Source organism: Staurois parvus, unplaced genomic scaffold (genome assembly GCF_062004578.1).
Source record: "Staurois parvus isolate SC_StPar_1 unplaced genomic scaffold, SC_StPar_1.0 ptg000887l, whole genome shotgun sequence".
Lineage (NCBI taxonomy): Eukaryota > Metazoa > Chordata > Amphibia > Anura > Ranidae > Staurois > Staurois parvus.
Window position 1 is genome coordinate 1523880 of NW_028318683.1, and position 19138 is coordinate 1543017.

General features: G+C 45.4%; 1 protein-coding gene across 2 annotated transcripts in view; it reads left to right on the plus strand.

Moving 5' to 3' along the window:
- LOC149442419 (mitochondrial adenyl nucleotide antiporter SLC25A23-like) overlaps window positions 1-19138 on the plus strand; it is a 72590-nt gene that overhangs the window by 18868 nt on the left and 34584 nt on the right. For both annotated transcript variants that reach the window (XR_016307195.1, XM_089656135.1), the window contains exons 4-6: window positions 2578-2689; window positions 11202-11360; window positions 12054-12206. Coding sequence is in view for 1 of the 2 variants with exons in the window: in XM_089656135.1 (XP_089512261.1) it covers window positions 2578-2689; window positions 11202-11360; window positions 12054-12206 (424 nt within the window). In the remaining variant the exon portion in view is untranslated. The remainder of the gene's footprint in view (window positions 1-2577; window positions 2690-11201; window positions 11361-12053; window positions 12207-19138) is intronic.

The window sequence follows — 19138 nt, forward strand, 5'->3', positions numbered from 1 at the left end:
GAAAGAAGAAGAATGGAAGTGGGGGGGGGGGGAGGTTAAGGAAGGGAGAAGAGAAAAGGAGAGCAGAGCACACCCCTCCGCTTAACCTCCTGACCCCACTCAGGCAAGAGCCCCTGGCCACCGGGGAACGTACAGAGCTAAGAGACAGAGCTAGACTGAGGAGCCAAAACTGTTTGATCTTTATAGTGGTCCATATTTTCCAATATGTCACCGCCATCTTGACTAAGGGAAACCCACAGTGTAGCCGAAAGGTTTCCTATTGCACATGTGCGAAGCGCGCTGTTCTTTGTGATTGGGTCACAGTCCTCTAGGACCTGTTGAGTTTCTCAGAGGGCTTCAGGGGAGGGGGGGGCCGCAGCAAACTGAGCTGGGTACCTGCTTCCCCCCCCTCCCCCTCAAAAGGTGCCAAATGTGGCCGGGGGGGGGGGGGGGGAGGCAGATAAACAGAGCTTCCACGTTTGGGTGGAACCTCTGTTCCCTCTTGTACCAAATTGTATTGTGACTGTAATGTCTGCCTTCATTTAGTAAAGTGCTGAGCAAAGTGTTGGCGCTATATAAATCCTGTATAATAATAATAATAATGCTGCTTTAATGCTGACCTGTCACCAACAGCGTCTGGTCATTGTTTATGATTGGGAGGTGGTGGGGCAGGCTCCCCATCATGTCATCACTGCGGCATCCAATCACAGTGATCGCATAACCGGGATGCCCATGTAATGCGTCTGGCATTCTGAATTTTCGTTCCCCCTCCCCTGACGTCTCCTTCAAGACCAGTAATACAACCATCAGTCCCTCCCCTCATGCCAGGGTACTAGGGGTAATCCTAGACTCCCATCTGTCCTTTCACCCCCAAATCCAAACGCAGTCCAAATCTTGTAGACTTCACCTCCACAGCATCTCCAAGATACGCCCGTTCCTAACCTCGGAAACCACTAAGCAACTTATTCACTCCCTTGTTATATCACACCTTGACTATTGTAACTCCCTCCTCATTGGCCGACCTCATCGCAGGCTAACCCCTCTTCAGTCTGTCATGAATGCTGCTGCCAGACCCATCCACCTTACTAACCGTTCTGTATCTGCCACCCCTCTCTGCCAATCCCTCCACTGACCTCCCTTCAGTGTCCTCCACCCCTCTCTGCCAATCCCTCCACTGGCCTCCACTCAGTGTCCTCCACCCCTCTCTGCCAATCCCTCCACTGGCCTCCACTCAGTGTCCTCCACCCCTCTCTGCCAATCCCTCCACTGGCCTCCACTCAGTGTCCTCCATCCCTCTCTGCCAATCCCTCCACTGGCCTCCACTCAGTGTCCTCCACCCCTCTCTGCCAATCCCTCCACTGACCTCCACTCGGTGTCCTCCATCCCTCTCTGCCAATCCCTCCACTGACCTCCCTTCAGTGTACTCCATCCCTCTCTGCCAATTCCTAACCTGGCCTCCACTTAGTGTCCTCCACCCCTCTCTTCCAATACCTCCACTGACCTCAACTCAGTGTCCTCCACCCCTCTCTGCCAATCCCTCCACTGGCCTCCACTCAGTGTCCTCCACCCCTCTCTGCCAATCCCTCCACTGGCTTCCCATTTCCCAACAGATAAAATTAAAAACATTAACAATAACATATAAAGTCATTTATAACTCTGCCCCAAATTACATCACCAATCTTGTCTCCAAATATCACCCAAACTGTACACTCCACTCCTCCCACGACCTCCTGCTCTCTAGCTCCCTTTGTTTCCTCCTCCCATGCTCATCTCCAGGACTTCTCCAGAGCCTCCCCATCCTCTGGAACTCTCTACCCCAATTTATCAGATTATCACCAACTCTACCCACTTTTAGGCAATCTCTAAAAACCTCTCTCTTCAGGGAAGCCTATCCTGCCCTCAGCTAATAATGGAATCTTCTACTGCTCCTACCAGTCCATCCCCCACAGTTACTACCTTTTGTACCACTAGCCCCTCCCTCTTAGATTGTAAGCTCCAAGGATCAGGGCCCTCCTATCCCTCTTGTATTGAACTGTATTGTTGCTGTATTGTCTCCTGTTATATTGTAAAGCGCTGAGCAAACTGTTGGCGCCATATAAATCCTGTATAATAATAATAATAACCGGGCCACCCATGTAATGCCTCTTAACTTTCAAAGGACCAGCTCCCTGCCAACTGGAAAGGTTATGTAAAGCCCAAACACTATTTAGTGGTGAGGGGGTTGGCTCCTCTGTCATGTTTTTATTGCCGTCTGTGTTCCTGCCGGAGAGATTCACCCTCCCTATTGGTGCTGATGAGCATTGATAAGTAATTGGAAATCCAGAATTCTTGGGTTGTCACAGGAAGCAGTGGTGAGGGCAAATATTCTGCAAGTTCAGTGTACCGATCTCTACCTTGCTGGGTCAGTGATTTAGAATGTACAGAAGCCAGAGAGTTGTCGCAACAGCCAGAAAACTAGCATTTTCTGGAGAGGATTGCAATGACAGCCTAGGTATTTCCCTTCACGTAAAGACTTTTATCTACCACTTTGTGTAGCATGTTGTCATTCCACAAACCATGCCTCTGACACAATGGACCTGACGCAGTGTTCCTTTATAGCATGGACCGTGACGGGACGCTGACCATTGATTGGCTGGAATGGAGAGATCATTTCCTGCTGAATCCGCTGCACAATATGGAAGACGTGGTCACTTATTGGAAGCACTCCTCAGTGAGTATATCATTGGGAGGTAAACACAGGCTCCTTACCATCAGTGGCTGCAAGTAGAACTTTATTACACATAGCAGACCATCATATCCCCCCTTGTATCCTCCCGTATGAGGAAAGCAAATGGTTGTTATGCACAAAACACATTTCTCCTTTAACCACCTACCGTCTGGCTGTTGTATATAAACGGACGGATGGTGGCAGTTCAGGGGTGGGTGGCCATTTATAAATGGCCTCCCCAACCTCTGCTTGTGCGCTCTTCCTGGCAGCGCGCAGCACCGCGATCCAGTGCCCGCTGTGTCCTTCGGATACAGTGGAACACCGATCGTCGGACGGGACCTCTGTGCGAGGTCCCGATCATGTGATCACTGATTGGCCATTCAGTGATCACATGCAGAGTAGTAAGCAAGATGTCCCTTCTGACATCATTGCTTACTACGTGTGAAATCTGTCAATGATCACAGAGGTCACATGGTACAAGGCTATTCACAACAGCCTTGTACCATGTGACAAGCTGTGACCAATCACAGCTCACACAGTATTTCTCAATGGCTGCAAGGATGCAGCCAGAGAGGAGAAATTTTTGCTTTTACAGCCTTTATGGGTGTAAAAGCAATCGGTGTAAAAAAAAAAAAAAAAATCTTCACCCCACACAAGTAGTACAGTGTCACCATGGTGACACTGTACTGCTAGGGTGACAGTATGTAAAAAAAAAAAACAATAATATAAAATGTAAAAAAAAGTTTAAAAACTATAATTTTTGGTTATAAACTAATTTGGGTTATATTGTGTATTTTTTTTTTTTTTTTTTTACTAAAAAGATAACAGAATAAATTTTGGCCAAGATTTATGATGAAATATTATTTATTTGCAAATTTTTTTAAGAAAAACACTTTTTTTCAAAAGTTTTGGACTTTTTCATTTACATAGCAAAAAAAATAAAAATCCCAGTGGTGAATAAATACCACCAAAATAAGTTTTTTTTTATCTGTCCCAAAAAAATGCTAAAAAAATTAATATGGGTGCATTGTTGCATGACCTCGCAATTGTCATTCAAAGTGTGATAGCGCTGAAAGCTGAAAATTGGCCTGGACAGGAAGGGGGTGAAAGTGTCCAGACTTGAAGTGGTTAAAACACTGCAGAGGCCCAACGCAAGTGCAACCATTGCCATCTTCATGATTGTGAAGATTCCGGCTGCTGCCTTTGGTAAGATAATGAATTCAGGGAAAATTGGAATGTGTTTTTAGTGATTGCCCTATTTACATTGTGGTCGTGTGGTTTACCTAAAGTAAAGTCATAATTGATGTGATGCGCACTTATTTACTTCATTTCTGTTCTGATGATTGTGTACTATGTACAGATGTGTAGAGGCTCCCTCTAGTGGCCACCTGTATATCAGACAGTTCAGTTAGCATCCCTCTAGGGACAGTTCTGTAAGCATCTCTCATATGAATAGTTTCAGGATCAGCTATATAGAAAGTGTTTAAAACATTTACTCTAGTCCTCTGTCTACATTCCTGCAGTCCTATAAGATAAAAAGAGCAATAGAGTCACTGCACAGTAATACTAAGTAGGTGGCACAACATGAACTCTATTTAATGAACAAATATACAATGTCATTTATATATAGGTTCAAACACTATACAAAGAAACTTAAAAAAAAGAAAAAACAAACCCTTCTATCCTTGGCACTATTAAATATACCGTATTTTCCGGCGTATAAGATGACTTTTTGACCCTTGAAAATCTTATCAAAAGTCGGGGGTCGTCTTATACGCCGGTATACGTCAGGGCGGCACTTTTTAGGGGGGCGGCGCTGTGCTGCCGCCGTCCTCCCCCCCCTCCCCTTCCGACGGAAGGGACACTAAGTACAGGGGTGGGCAGAGGGCTGCTGTACCTTACCTGGCTCCCACGACGATCCATCCAGGAAGCGCTGCTCCTTCAGTCACTGCGGCCACTCCCTCACTCCTGCCGCTCGGCTCCGCCTCCTCACCGGTGATTGGCCGCCAGAACTGTAGCTCAGGAAAGGCACACAGGCGGCCAATCACGGGCGAGGAGGCGGAGCCAAGCGGACCCACGAAAATCGAGTGAGGGAGCAGCCGGTAAGTGTGCAGTGCAGAGGTGCTGCTGCAACCACATATGCTGGCTGCAGCAGCACCATACTGGAACAGGGGTCAGCAAGTGTCATTGGTGTCAGTGGGAGGAATAGTGTCCCATCATTGGTGTCACTGACACCAATGATGGGGCACTATTCCTCCCACTGACACCAATGATGGGGCACTATTCCTCCCACTGACACTAATGATGGGGCACCATCATTGGTGTCAATGGGAGGAATAGTGCCTCATCATTGGTATCAGTGGGAGGAATAGTGCCCCATCATTGGTATCAGTGGGAGGAATAGTGCCCCATCATTGGTATCAGTGGGAGGAATAGTGCCCCATCATTGGTATCAGTGGGAGGAATAGTGCCCCATCATTGGTATCAGTGGGAGGAATAGTGCCCCATCATTGGTATCAGTGGTAGGAATAGTGCCCCATCATTGATATCAGTGGGAGGAATGGTACCCCATCGTTGGTATCAGTGGAAGGAATGGTGCCCCATCGTTGGTATCAGTGGAAGGAATGGTGCCCCATCGTTGGTATCAGTGGAAGGAATGGTGCCCCATCGTTGGTATCAGTGGAAGGAATGGTGCCCCATCGTTGGTATCAGTGGAAGGAATGGTGCCCCATCGTTGGTATCAGTGGAAGGAATGGTGCCCCATCGTTGGTATCAGTGGAAGGAATGGTGCCCCATCGTTGGTATCAGTGGAAGGAATGGTGCCCCATCGTTGGTATCAGTGGAAGGAATGGTGCCCCATCGTTGGTATCAGTGGAAGGAATGGTGCCCCATCGTTGGTATCAGTGGGAGGAATGGTGCCCCATCGTTGGTATCAGTGGGGGGAATGGTGCCCCATCATTAGTGTCAGAGCAAGGAATCGTGCCCCATCATTGGAATACCATACCATATTGAAATCAAATCTGATGTTTTTTAATTTTTATTTGGTGAGCGTTGGAAGAGGGGTAGTCTTATACGGCGAGTATAGCCCAAACCCTATATTTTAACAGGAAAAGTAGGGGGTCGTCTTATACGCCGGAAAATACGGTATGTAAAAATAGGTAATTACAGACCCCTTTTAGCCACTTGCCCTCCAGAGGATTTACCCCCCCCCTGGTTTTGTGGGGCATATTCCTGCAGCATACAGTGGGGTTGATTCACAAAAACTGGAGAGTGCAAAATCTGGTGCAGCTGTGCAAAGAAACCAATCAGCTTCCAGGTTTATTGCCAAAGCGTAACCACTTGCCCTCCGGAAGATTTACCCCCCCCCCCCCCCCTTCCTGACCAGGGCATTTTTTTTTTTTTGAGATGCGACTCTGCGTTACTTCAACTGACAATTGTGCGGTCATGCAATGTTGCACCCAAATTAAATTTATGTCCTTTTTTTTTTTTTTTTTTTCCCCACAAATAGAGCTTTTCTTCGGTGGTATTTGATCTCCTGTGCATTTTTAACCAAAAAAAAAACGCCAATTTAAAAAATATATATATTTTTGACTTTTTGCTATTAAATGCGTCCAGCAAAAAAATTTTAAAAAATCTAATTTCATCATAAATTTAGGCCAAAATGTATTCTGCTCCATGTCTTTGCTAAAAATAAATCCCAATATGTGTAAATTAATTGGTATACATGAAAGTTATAGCGTCTACAAATGGCGGTATATATACTGGGACAGGGGCAGACTGACAACTCATGGGGCCCCCGGGCAAAAAAGTCTATGAAATGTACCAGGGGCATCTCATGGGGCCCCTGACTGACCTCGGGCAGTGCCCGAGTTTCTGAATGGTCAGTCCGCCCCTGTACTAGGATTTTTTTTTTTTTTACTAGTAATGGTGGTGATTAGCGACTTATTGCAGGACTGCAGCGGGCATTCTGGCACCGGAGGGGAACTGACCTGGTGTCACTGACCTCTCCAGTGACACCAATACAGTGATCAGTGCTAATAAAAAAGCACTGACACTGTACTAATGACGCTGGGCAGGAAGGGGTTAACATCTGGGGCGATCAAAGGGTTAACTGTGTGCTGTTTTACTATGGGGCTTTGTGTGTGTTTCACTGTATGCACACTGCTTTGTATGGTTAAATGGTTGTGAATATTGTCTCCTCCATGTAGTACAGGTGTTCCTTGGGGTGCAGTTACGGTAGCAGACTTGCGCCCTTTTCCCCCTACGTAAAACAGTTCTCTGTTCCTCGGTGTGCAATTATATACTGTAGCAGTTGATGTTGGATTGTTATGTAGAACGTGTCCATTTTCCTCGGTGTCCAGTTATATGGCAGTTGCTGTTGGCGCTTTACTCCATGTAGAACAGGTGACTGTTCCCTCAATGTGCAGTTATTGGGTGGATGATGTTAGGCTTTCTCTTCCATGTAGAACAGGTCATTGTTCTTAATCCAGGGAATATCCGATTGCCTCTCGGGGGATCGGGAAGGAATTGTTTCACCAGCAGGAGCAAATTGGATCATTTTTTTTGCCTTCCTCTGGATCAACTGTGGGTATAGGATTATAACTTTTTTTTTTTTTTTTTTTTTTTTTTTATGGTTGAACTGGATGGACTTTTTGTCTTTTTTCAGCCAGACTAACTATGTAACTATGTTCTTGGTGTTCAGTGTTCAGTAATGTGGTAGTTGGGTTTGGGCCTCCCTTTTTTTTTTTTTTTTTTTTATACAGAACAGGTCATTGTCCCTCAGTGTTTAGTTGTATGGTAATTTATGTTGAGTCTTTTCCTCAATGTAAAATATGTTGGTAATTGTTGATGTTGGATATTCCCTCCTTGTACAGTGCCTTGAAAAAGTCTTCATACCCCTTGAAATGTTCCACATGTTGTCGTGCTACAACCAAAAACGTCAATTTATTTTAATGGGATTGGATGTGATGGACCAACACAAAGTGGCACATAATTGTGAATTGGAAGGAAAATGATAAATGGTTTTCAAGTTTTTTACAAGTAAATCTGTGAAAAGTGTGGGGAGCATTTGTATTCATCCCCCCCAGAGTCAATACTTTGTAGGACCCCCTTTCACTGCAATTCCAGCTGCAAGTCTTTTTGGGGATGTCTCTACCAGCTTTGCACATCTAGAGAGGGACATTTCTGCCCATTCTTCTTTGCAGAATAGCTCAAGCTCTGTCAGATTGGATGGAGAGCATCTGTGAACAGCAATGTTCAAGTCTTGCCACAGATCCTCCATTGGATTTAGGTCTGGACTGTGACTGGGCATCTGTGAACAGCAATGTTCAAGTCTTGCCACAGATTCTCCATTGGATTTAGGTCTGGACTGTGACTGGGCCATTCTAACACATGAATAAGCTTTGATCTAAACCATTCCATTGTAGCTCTGGCTGGATGTTTCGGGTCGTTGTCCTGCTGGAAGGTGAACCTCCGCCCCGGTCTCAAGTCTTTTGCAAACTCTAACTGGTTTTCTTCTAAGATTGCCCTGTATTTGGTTCCATCCATCTTCCCATCAATACTGACCAGCTTCCCTGTCCCTGCTGAAGAAAAGCATCCCCACAACATGATGCTGTCACCACCATGTTTCACGGTGGGGATGGTGTGTTCAGGGTGATGTGCAGTGTTAGTATTTTGCCACACATAGTGTTTTACTTTTAGGCCAAAAAGTTACATTTTGGTCTCTTCTGACCAGAGCACCTTCTTCCACATGTTTGCTGTGTCCCCCACATGGCTTCTCACAAACTGCAAACAGGACTTCTTATGGCTTTCTTTCAACAATGAACTTTCTTCTTGCCACTCTTCTATAAAGGCCAGATTTGTGGAGTGCACGACTAATGGCTGTCCTGTGGACAGATTCTCCCACCTGAGCTGTGGATCTCTGCAGCTCCTCCAGTTCCCATGGGCCTCTTGAGTGCTTCTCTGATGAATGCTCTCCTTGCCCAGCCTGTCAGTTTAGGTGAACGGCCATGTCTTGGTAGGTTTGCAGTTGTGCCATACTCTTTCCATTTTAGAATGATGGATGGAACAGTGCTCCATGAGATGTTCAAAACTTGGGATATTTTTTTATAATCTAGCCCTGCTTTAAACTTCTCCACAACTTTATCCCTAACCTGTCTGGTGTGTTCCTTGGCATTCATGATGCTGATTGTTCACTAATGTTCTCTAACAAACCTGAGGGCTTCACAGAGCAGCTGTGTTTATACTGAGATAAAATTTTACACAGGTGGACTCTATTTACTAATCAGGTGACTTCTGAAGGCAATTGGTTTCACTAGATTTTAGTTAGGGGTATCAGAGTAAAGGGGGCTGAATACAAATGTACGCCACTCTTTTCAGATATTTATTTGTAAAAATTTTGAAAACCATTTATCATTTTCCTTCCACTTCACAATTATGTGCCACTTTGTGTTGGTCCATCACATAATATCCCAAATACATTTACGTTTTTTGTTGTAACATGACAAAATGTGGAAAATTTGAAGGGGTAAGAACAGGCCATTGTACCTTGGTATGCAGTTATATGGTTATTGATGTGGGATCACTCCTCCATGTAGAACAGATCTTTGTTCCTTGGTGTGCAGTTATGTGGTTGATTCTAGATCTTTTCTTCAGTTTAGAATACGTCATCGGTCTTAGGTGTTCAGTTATTTGGTTACTGATGTTGGATCATTCCTCCATATAGAGAACAGGTCTTTATTCCATGGTGTGCAGTTATATAGCAGTTACTGTCAGATCTTAATTCCATGTAGAACAAGTCATTGTTTCTAAGTGTACACTAATATCACACGTACTGTTTGGTCTCTTTTTCAACAAAGAACAGGTTCTTGTTCCTTGGTGTGCAGTTATATGGTGGCTGATTCTAGATGTTTTCTTCCATATAGAACAAGTCATCATTTTTAGGTGTGCACTTACATGGTAGTTGATGTTTGGTCTTCCCTCCATGTAGACCAGGTCACTGTCTACCAGATATATTGTTATGGATATTGGATCATTCCTCAATGTAGATAGGTCATTGTTCCTCAGTTACTGTGTATGGCAGTTGATGTTGGATCTTTTTCTTCATGTAGAACAGGTCATTGTTTCTTGGTGGGCAGTTGATGTTGGATTTTTTTTAGAGCAAGTCATTGTTCTTCTGTGAGAAGTTGTATAGTGGTTGAAGTTGGATCTTTCTTCTATGTAGAGAATGTCGTTCTTCTTCTATGAGAATTTGAGTGGTTGAAGTTAAATCTTTCCTCCTGTGTAGGACGACAGGTCATTGTTCTTCTGTGAGAAGCTATATAATAGTTGAGGTTGGATCTTTCCTCTATGTAGGACAAGCCATTGTTCTTCTGTGATAATTTATATAGTGGTTGAGTTGGATTTTCCTCTATGTAGGGCAGGTCATTGTTCTTTTGATAATTTATATAGTGGTTGAGGTTGGATCTTTCCTCTATGTAGAGCACGCCATTGTTCTTCTGTGATAATCTATATACCGGTTGAGGTTAGATCTTTCCTCTATGTAGGGCAGGCCATTGTTCCTGTGCGATAAGTTGTATAGTGATTGAGGTTGGTTCTTTCCTCTATGTAGGACAAGCCATTGTTCTTCTTTGATTATTTATATATTGGTTTAGGTTTGATCTTTCCTCTATGTAGGGCAGGCCATTGTTCCTCTGTGATAAATTGTATAGTGGTTGAGGTTGGATCTTTCCTCTATGTAGAGCAGGCCATTGTTCTTCTGTGATAATCTATATACTGGTTGAGGTTAGATCTTTCCTCTATGTAGAGCAAGCCATTGTTCCTGTGTGATAAGTTGTACAGTGATTGAGGTTGGTTCTTTCCTCTATGTAGGACAAGCCATTGTTCTTCTGTGAGAATTTATATAGTGGTTGAGGTTGGATCCTTCCTCTATGTAGGGCAAGCCATTGTTCTTCTGTGAGAATTTATAATAGTGGTTGAGGTTGGATCCTTCCTCTATGTAGGACAAGTCATTGTTCTTCTGTGAGAATTTATATAGTGGTTGAGGTTGGATCCTTCCTCTATGTAGGGCAGGCCATTGTTCTTCTGTGAGAATTTATATAGTGGTTGAGGTTGGATCCTTCCTCTATGTAGGGCAAGCCATTGTTCTTCTGTGAGAATTTATATAGTGGTTGAGGTTGGATCCTTCCTCTATGTAGGGCAAGCCATTGTTCTTCTGTGAGAATTTATATAGTGGTTGAGGTTGGATCCTTCCTCTATGTAGGGCAGGCCATTGTTCTTCTGTGAGAATTTATATAGTGGTTGAGGTTGGATCCTTCCTCTATGTAGGGCAAGCCATTGTTCTTCTGTGAGAATTTATATAGTGGTTGAGGTTGGATCCTTCCTCTATGTAGGGCAAGCCATTGTTCTTCTGTGAGAATTTATATAGTGGTTGAGGTTGGATCCTTCCTCTATGTAGGGCAGTTCATTGTTTCTCCTTATGCTGTTGTATGGCAGATTATTTTGTGTCTTTCCTCAGATGCTGGATATAGGTGAGTCTCTTGCGGTTCCAGATGAGTTCTCAAAGAAGGAGATCCGCACCGGTATGTGGTGGAAGCAGCTGTTGGCGGGAGGTGTGGCAGGAGCCGTGTCAAGGACAGGAACCGCCCCCCTGGACAGGCTGAAAGTCCTAATGCAGGTGAGCATAATATTCTTCAGCATTAAAAAGACAGCTCCAGGAATCTCACTCTGCTGGATGATTGTTCTTTAAAGAAATCTTTGCATATACTGTAGCATATCTGGCCAATCCCCCTAGAAGCTGCAAGTTACGGTTTGTACTTTTGTGTATTAAGACCGCCATCGATCGTTCGAATCTCTGCCAGTTCAGCAGGGACTAGCTGAGATTTGAACCGCCAATGGGCAGGCTGATTGTACCAAAGTTGATTTATCGATCGAGTACTAGCTGAGATTTGAACCGCCTATGGACAGGCTGATTGTACCAAAGTTGATTTATCGATCGATTTTTACATGCAATTTTTACATACATGTTGGATTTTTTTCGATGTCTACATGCATGTTGGATTTTTACATGCAATTTTTGCCATCGGCTAAAGCTGAAAGCAATAATCACTGTGTTCTTGCAGCCAGAACAACTCCCTACCTTCCCCACCGGGAGAACACAATAGCTCTGTGGGAGGGATTTTCCCATCAACACTGATCGAACGATTTCTCTTTTCTGCATCCTGTGGTTGCAAGAATAAAAATTGCATCATCTATGGCCTGCCTTAATTTGTGCCTTTTAAAGTGCCTCTCTGTTGGTTCTTTGGTTGGAGTTCACTGCACATAATTTGTGCTCCTGATGTATGTTCATCTTTCTTTTTGATCTTCACAGGTACATGGATCAAAATCTCAGGGGCTCTCCATGTTGAGGGGAGTGAAAGCAATGATAGAGGAAGGTGGATTGCGCTCACTGTGGCGGGGGAATGGTATAAACGTACTGAAAATCGCTCCTGAGTCCGCTATCAAATTCATGGCATATGAGCAGGTAAGATGTCTTGACTAGAAAGCATTACCCCTCTTTACCTCCATGACCTCTTCTCACTCACAGGGCTTCTCTATCGCTGCTCCCCATCTTTTGAACTCTCTTCCAAATGCTCACAGACATTCTCAAAGACATCAGACACACTCTATATTTAGTACAGCTCTATAGAAGTCAATGAAGTTGCGCTCCTTCGATCCTATGGAGAGTTTGCACTGCGTTGGAGTGCACCTTCTAGCAGCAGACTCCCAAACCTTTCTGTCATGGCTGAATCTCAGGCCATTCTGACAGATAAAGCTTCGACGCTCATTATTAATACAGAGACTTGCCCACCCTTTTTGGCTCTTGTGCATTCTTGATGGCCAGTGTGGCTGCCAATTGTAGTGATGGCTTTTCTCCCACACCGCCATTTGTAATGCATGTTATACTGCGCATGATGTCATGCGCTTCATCTTGTGCATGTGCCCTGTGACACTACAGGCCTCTGATGGGGGGAAAAAACCCTGGCGTTCAGCTGTGACAGTAAGGTTTTGGAGGTATGTGCAAGTCCTATTGATTTTTCTCCCACACGGCCATTTGTAATGCATATTATACTGCACATGATGTCATGCACTTCATCTTGCACATGCACCGTGTGTCACTGCAGGCCTCTGATGGAGGGGAAGAACCTTGAGATAAGGGTCCCCCCCCCCCCCATCCAATATATGCCTGTAGTGTTGTATGCGGCATGCACAAGATAAAGCACTTGACACCGTGTGCTTCATCTTGTGCATGCGCAGTATCAGAGGCATTACAAATGGTGGTGTGGAAATGAAGACCCAGGCAGCACAGAAGCATATACAGTCAGGTCCATAAATATTGGGACATCAACACAATTCTAACATTTTTGGCTCTATACACCACCACAATGGATTTGAAATGAAACGAACAAGATGTGCTTTAACTGCAGACTGTCAGCTTTAATTTGAGGGTATTTACATCCAAATCAGGTGAACGGTGTAGGAATTACAACAGTTTGCATATGTGCCTCCCACTTGTTAAGGGACCAAAAGTAATGGGACAATTGGCTTCTCAGCTGTTCCATGGCCAGGTGTGTGTTTATTCCCTCATTATCCCAATTACAATGAGCAGATAAAAGGTTCAGAGTTAATTTCAAGTGTGCTATTTGCATTTGGAGTCTGTTGCTGTCAACTCTCAAGATGAGATCCAAAGAGCTGTCACTATCAGTGAAGCAAGCCATCATTAGGCTGAAAAAACAAAACAAACCCATCAGAGAGATAACAAAAACATTAGGCGTGGCCAAAACAACTGTTTGGAACATTCTTAAAAAGAAGGAACGCACCGGTGAGCTCAGCAACACCAAAAGACCCGGAAGACCTTGGAAAACAACTGTGGTGGATGACCGAAGAATTCTTTCCCTGGTGAAGAAAACAGCCTTCACAACAGTTGGCCAGATCAAGAACACTCTCCAGGAGGTAGGTGTATGTGTGTCAAAGTCAGCAATCAAGAGAAGACTTCACCAGAGTGAATACAGAGGGTTCACCACAAGATGTAAACCATTGGTGAGCCTCAAAAAACAGGAAGGCCAGATTAGAGTTTGCCAAACGACATCTAAAAAAGCCTTCACAGTTCTGGAACAACATCCTATGGACAGATGAGACCAAGATCAACTTGTACCAGAGTGATGGGAAGAGAAGAGTATGGAGAAGGAATGGAACTGCTCATGATCCTAAGCATACCACCTCATCAGTGAAGCATGGTGGTGGTAGTGTCATGGCGTGGGCATGTATGGCTGCCAATGGAACTGGTTCTCTTGTATTTATTGATGATGTGACTGCTGACAAAAGCAGCAGGATGAATTCTGAAGTGTTTCGGGAATATTATCTGCTCATATTCAGCCAAATGCTTCACAACTCATTGGACGCTTCACAGTGCAGATGGACAATGACCCAAAGCATACTGCAAAAGCAACCAAAGAGTTTTTTAAGGGAAAGAAGTGGAATGTTATGCAATGGCCAAGTCAATCACCTGACCTGAACCTAATTGAGCATGCATTGCACTTGCTGAAGACAAAACTGAAGGGAAAATGCCCCAAGAACAAGCAGGAACTGAAGACAGTTGCAGTAGAGGCCTGGCAGAGCATCACCAGGGATGAAACCCAGCGTCTGGTGATGTCTATGCGTTCCAGATTTCAGGCTGTAATTGACTGCAAAGGATGTGCAACCAAGTATTAAAAAGTGAAAGTTTGATTTATGATTATTATTCCGTCCCATTACTTTTGGTCCCTTAACAAGTGGGAGGCACATATGCAAACTTGTAGTTCCTACACCGTTCACCTGATTTGGATGTAAATACCCTAATAAATAAAGCTGACAGTCTGCAGTTAAAGCACATCTTGTTCGTTTCATTTCAAGTCCATTGTGGTGGTGTATAGAGCCAAAAATGTTAGAATTGTGTCGATGCCCCAATATTTATGGACCTGACTGTACAAGGGGCTTCTATGCGGCCAGGACTATGTCACCACTGCCTTTAGGGAAATCAGGAAGTAGAAGGAAAAAAAAAAAGGTTAGTAACGCAAAAAAAAAAGTTTTTAAAAAGGGTTCGGCGTGCTGACAAAGTTAGGGGAAGGGGAAAGGCCTGTTTTAAAGCAGTATTAAACCCAAAAGCAAACATTTTTATATTGCAACTTACTGATCCTTAGATGTGATGGCTGAATCAGTTTTCTCTTTTGGGCTTTCTTTCCATTATTTTCACCTGGTGATCCAGCTAGTAATTCTGTTTTTTTTTTTTTTATTAGAACAAGTTACCTTGCAGATGTAGCAGTTAGAGTGTTGAGACAAACCGTTCACCACTGTCAGCGGTGCTTACAGTGATCACTTTAATTTATTCATGTGAAACCTTTATCCCAAAAGGAAAAAAAAGTTTGCAAATGTTCGTGTAACTGCAGCATGAGCTGTAGTTTGAGTACAATTACATTACATTACATTGAATTTATATAGCGCCAAAGGGTTTGCTCAGCGCTGTACAATAGAGGGGGGACAATACATGAAACATTACAGCAACTACAAACAGCACACGAGGGGTTATAGGGCCCTACTCTTTCGAGCTTACAGTCTAGGAGGGAGGGGGTAGAGGTACAGGAGGAAGTGGCTGTGGGGGATGGAGTGGTAGGAGGAATGAAGGAGAGCAGCAGTTAGGTGAGGGTGGGGTAGGCTTCCCTGAAGAGGTGGGTTTTCAGGGAGCGCCTGAAGGTGAGGAGGGAAGGTGACAGTCTGATGGATTGGGGTAGTGAGTTCCAGAGGATGGGGGAGGACCTGGAGAAGTCTTGCAGACGTGCGTGTGAGGAGGAGACCAGGGAGCAAGATAGAAGGAGGTCCTGTGAAGAGCGAAGGGTACGGGTAGGGTGGTACTTGGGAATCAGGTTGGTGAGGTAGTTAGGGGCAGTGTTGTGAATGGCTTTGTAGGTCAGAGTGAGTAGTTTGAATTTGATGCGTTGGGCGATAGGGAGCCAGTGGAGGGAGAGGCAGAGGGGGGTGGCAGAGGTGGAGCGGGTGGTGAGGTGGATGAGTCTAGCCGCTGAGTTCAGGATGGTCTGAAGCGGGGAGAGCCTGCACTGGGGTAGGCCGGTGAGGAGGGAGTTGCAGTAGTCAAGGCGTGAGATAATCAGGGAGTGTACGAGTAGTTTAGTGGTGTCTGGGGTAAGGAAGGAGCGTATTTTGGCGATATTGCGGAGGTGGAGCCTGCATGTGTTTGTGAGTGATTTGACATGAGGTTGGAAGGAGAGGTTAGAGTCCAGAATGACTCCAAGGACTTTGGCTTGCGGGGCGGGATTGATGGTGGTGATGTTAGTAGTGATGCATAGGATGGGGGGGGGGGCGCGGGCAGGAGGGAAAACGAGAAGCTCGGTTTTGGAGAGGTTGAGTTTGAGGAAATGGAGCGACATCCAGTCAGAGATGTCGTTTAGGAGGTGAGTGATGCGGGCGGAGAAAGTGGAGGTGAGGGGTGGAGAGGTAAATTTGAGTGTCATCAGCATAGAGATGGTAGTTGAAGCCGTGGGAGTGTATGAGTTTGCCAAGGGAGGAGGTGTAGATGGAGAAGAGAAGGGGTCCAAGGACAGAGCCCTGGGGGACCCCAACAGAGAGGGGGAGTGAGGGGGAGGTGGCACCATTGTAGGTGACACTGAAGGAGCGTCGGGATAGGTACGAGGAGAACCAGGAGAGAGCGGTGTCTCTGATGCCAAGGGAGAGTAGTTTATTAAGGAGGAGGGGGTGGTCAACTGTGTCGAAGGCCGCGGAGAGGTCCAGGAGGAGGAGGACAGAGTAGTCGCCTTTGGCTTTGGCGGTTAGTAGGTCGTTGGTGATTTTGAGGAGGGCGGTTTCAGTGGAGTGTAGGGGACGGAAGCCGGACTGTAGTGGATCAAGGAGGTTGTTGTCAGTTAGGTGGGCGCTTAGGCGGTTGTAGACTAAGCGCTCCAGGAGTTTGGAAGTGAGTGGCAGCAGGGAGATGGGTCTGAGGTTGTTTGGGTCAGAGGGGTCCAGGGAGGGCTTTTTGAGTATGGGGGTGATGTGCGCATGCTTTAGGGGGGAGGGGAATACGCCGGTAGAGAGGGAGAGATTGAAGATGTGGGTGAGGGAGCAGATGAGGGAAGAGGGGGGTGACTGGAGGAGTCGAGAGGGGATAGGGTCCAGGGGGCAGGTAGTAGTGAGGCGGGCTTCTGAGAAGACCCTGGTGACTTCCTCAGTGGTAGTAGGGCTGAAGGAGTGCAGAGCTGGTGGGGTTACGGTAAGCGGGGTCTTGGGTGTGGAGGGGGGCAGTGCGGTTGCGAGGTCAGAGGAGGGAAGAGATGAGAGGGAGATAGGGGGGGGGGGGGGGGAGTCTAGGTGGGGAGGTAGATTGCGAGTTGACTATGTCCTGACGGATTGCATCAATTTTGTTATGGAAATGAGTGGCAATTTCGTGGGCGGTGAGTGAGGTACTGAGTGGAGTATTAGAGTATCTAAATCTGCTAGTCCATCTAACATAACACTCCCCTCCCCCAAAAACTGACAATGCTGCTGTCCAAATGTGCCCCCTGTGCTCTTTCATCCAGAGTAATCTCTAACAGGAGGTGTGTTACTGGCCAGATCACCAGGTGAAAACAGAGGGAAAAAGGCCTAGGCAAACAAAACTAACACAGCCGCCACATCTAATGATTGGTAAGCTGCGATCTATTATATTTTTGGTTTGGGGTTTAACCACTTCCTGTCCGGACACTTTCACCCCCTTCCAGTCCAGGCCAATTTTCAGCTTTCAGCGCTATCACACTTTGACAATTGCGCGGTCATGCAACACTGTACCCATATGAATTTTTTAGCATTTTTTTGAGACCGGTAAAACTTTATTTTGGTGGTATTTATTCACGACTGGGATTTTTATTTTTTTTGCTATATAAATGAAAAAGTCCAAAAATTTTGAAAAAAGGTGTTTTTCTTATAAAATTTTGCAAATAAATAATCTTTCTTCATAAATCTTGGCAAAAATGTATTCAGTTATCTTTTTAGTAAAAAAAAAAAATAACCGAAATAAGTTTATAATCAAAAATTATAATTTTTCAAAACTTTTTTTACATTAACTTATTTTTTTATATTTATTTATTTTTTTACATACTGCCACCCTAGCAGTACAGTGTCACCATGGCGACACTGTACTACTTGTTGGGGGCGATGAAGATTTTTTTGTTTTTTTTTTTTTTTTAGCGCTGATTGCTTTTACACCCATAAAGGATGTAAAAGCAATCATATCTCCTTCTCTCTGGCTGCATTCTTGCAGCCATTGAGAAATACTGTGAGAGCTGTGATTGGTCACAGCTTATCACATGGTACAAGGCTGTTGTGAATAGCCCTGTACCATGTGATCTCTGTGATCATTCACAGATTTCACACGTAGTAAGCAATGATATTAGAAGTGACATCTTGTTTACCACTCTTCATGTAATCACTGATTGGCTAATCAGTGATCACATGATCGGGACCTTGTGCAGAGGTCCCGTACAGCGATCGGTGTCAGAGGACACAACGGGCACCGGATCGCGGTGCTGCGCGCTCCCAGGTAGCACGCACAATCCAAAATGGTGGGCACTGTTTATGAACGCAACCCGCCCCTGCACTGCCACCGTCCGGCCGTTTATATAAAGCGGCTGGACGGGAAGCTCTGATCTCCCCCCAAAAAAATTGTCAGCCGCTACCAATCCTGTAGCTGCTGACATTTGCTAAAAGGGCACTTACCTGTCCAGGGGTCCAGCAATGTCCTCACCTGAGTTAATTCTTCAGTCGGCTTCAGGTTCCTGGCACTAGCATCTTAACTAAGAGAAACAGGCAGTCAAGCCTTACAGCTTCATAGCTGGTTTCCCACTGCGCATGTGCACGGTCCCTGACCACGGACCTCTGATGTGTCCCAGAACGCTGTGGGGGAAAGGGGGGCAAACTTGCGCTTTGATCGCCAAGGTAATCCGACCAGAAATGGGAACCGGTACCTGTGAAAACCAGGCACCTGCCACCCCCCCCCTCCTAAGCCCTCCTGCACACGGGACGTTTTTACAGCGGCTGTTTTTGGCTTTTGATGTTTTTTCCTACATCCAGTAAACTCCCCGGCATGTTATCCTACGTGTCCATTCCCGGCATGTTATCCTACGTGTCCATTCCCGGCATGTTATCCTACGTGTCCATTCCCGGCATGTTATCCTACGTGTCCATTCCCGGCATGTTGTCCTACGTGTCCATTCCCGGCATGTTGTCCTACGTGTCCATTCCCGGCATGTTGTCCTACGTGTCCATTCCCGGCATGTTGTCCTACGTGTCCATTCCCGGCATGTTGTCCTACGTGTCCATCCCCGGCATGTTGTCCTACGTGTCCATCCCCGGCATGTTGTCCTACGTGTCCATCCCCGGCATGTTGTCCTA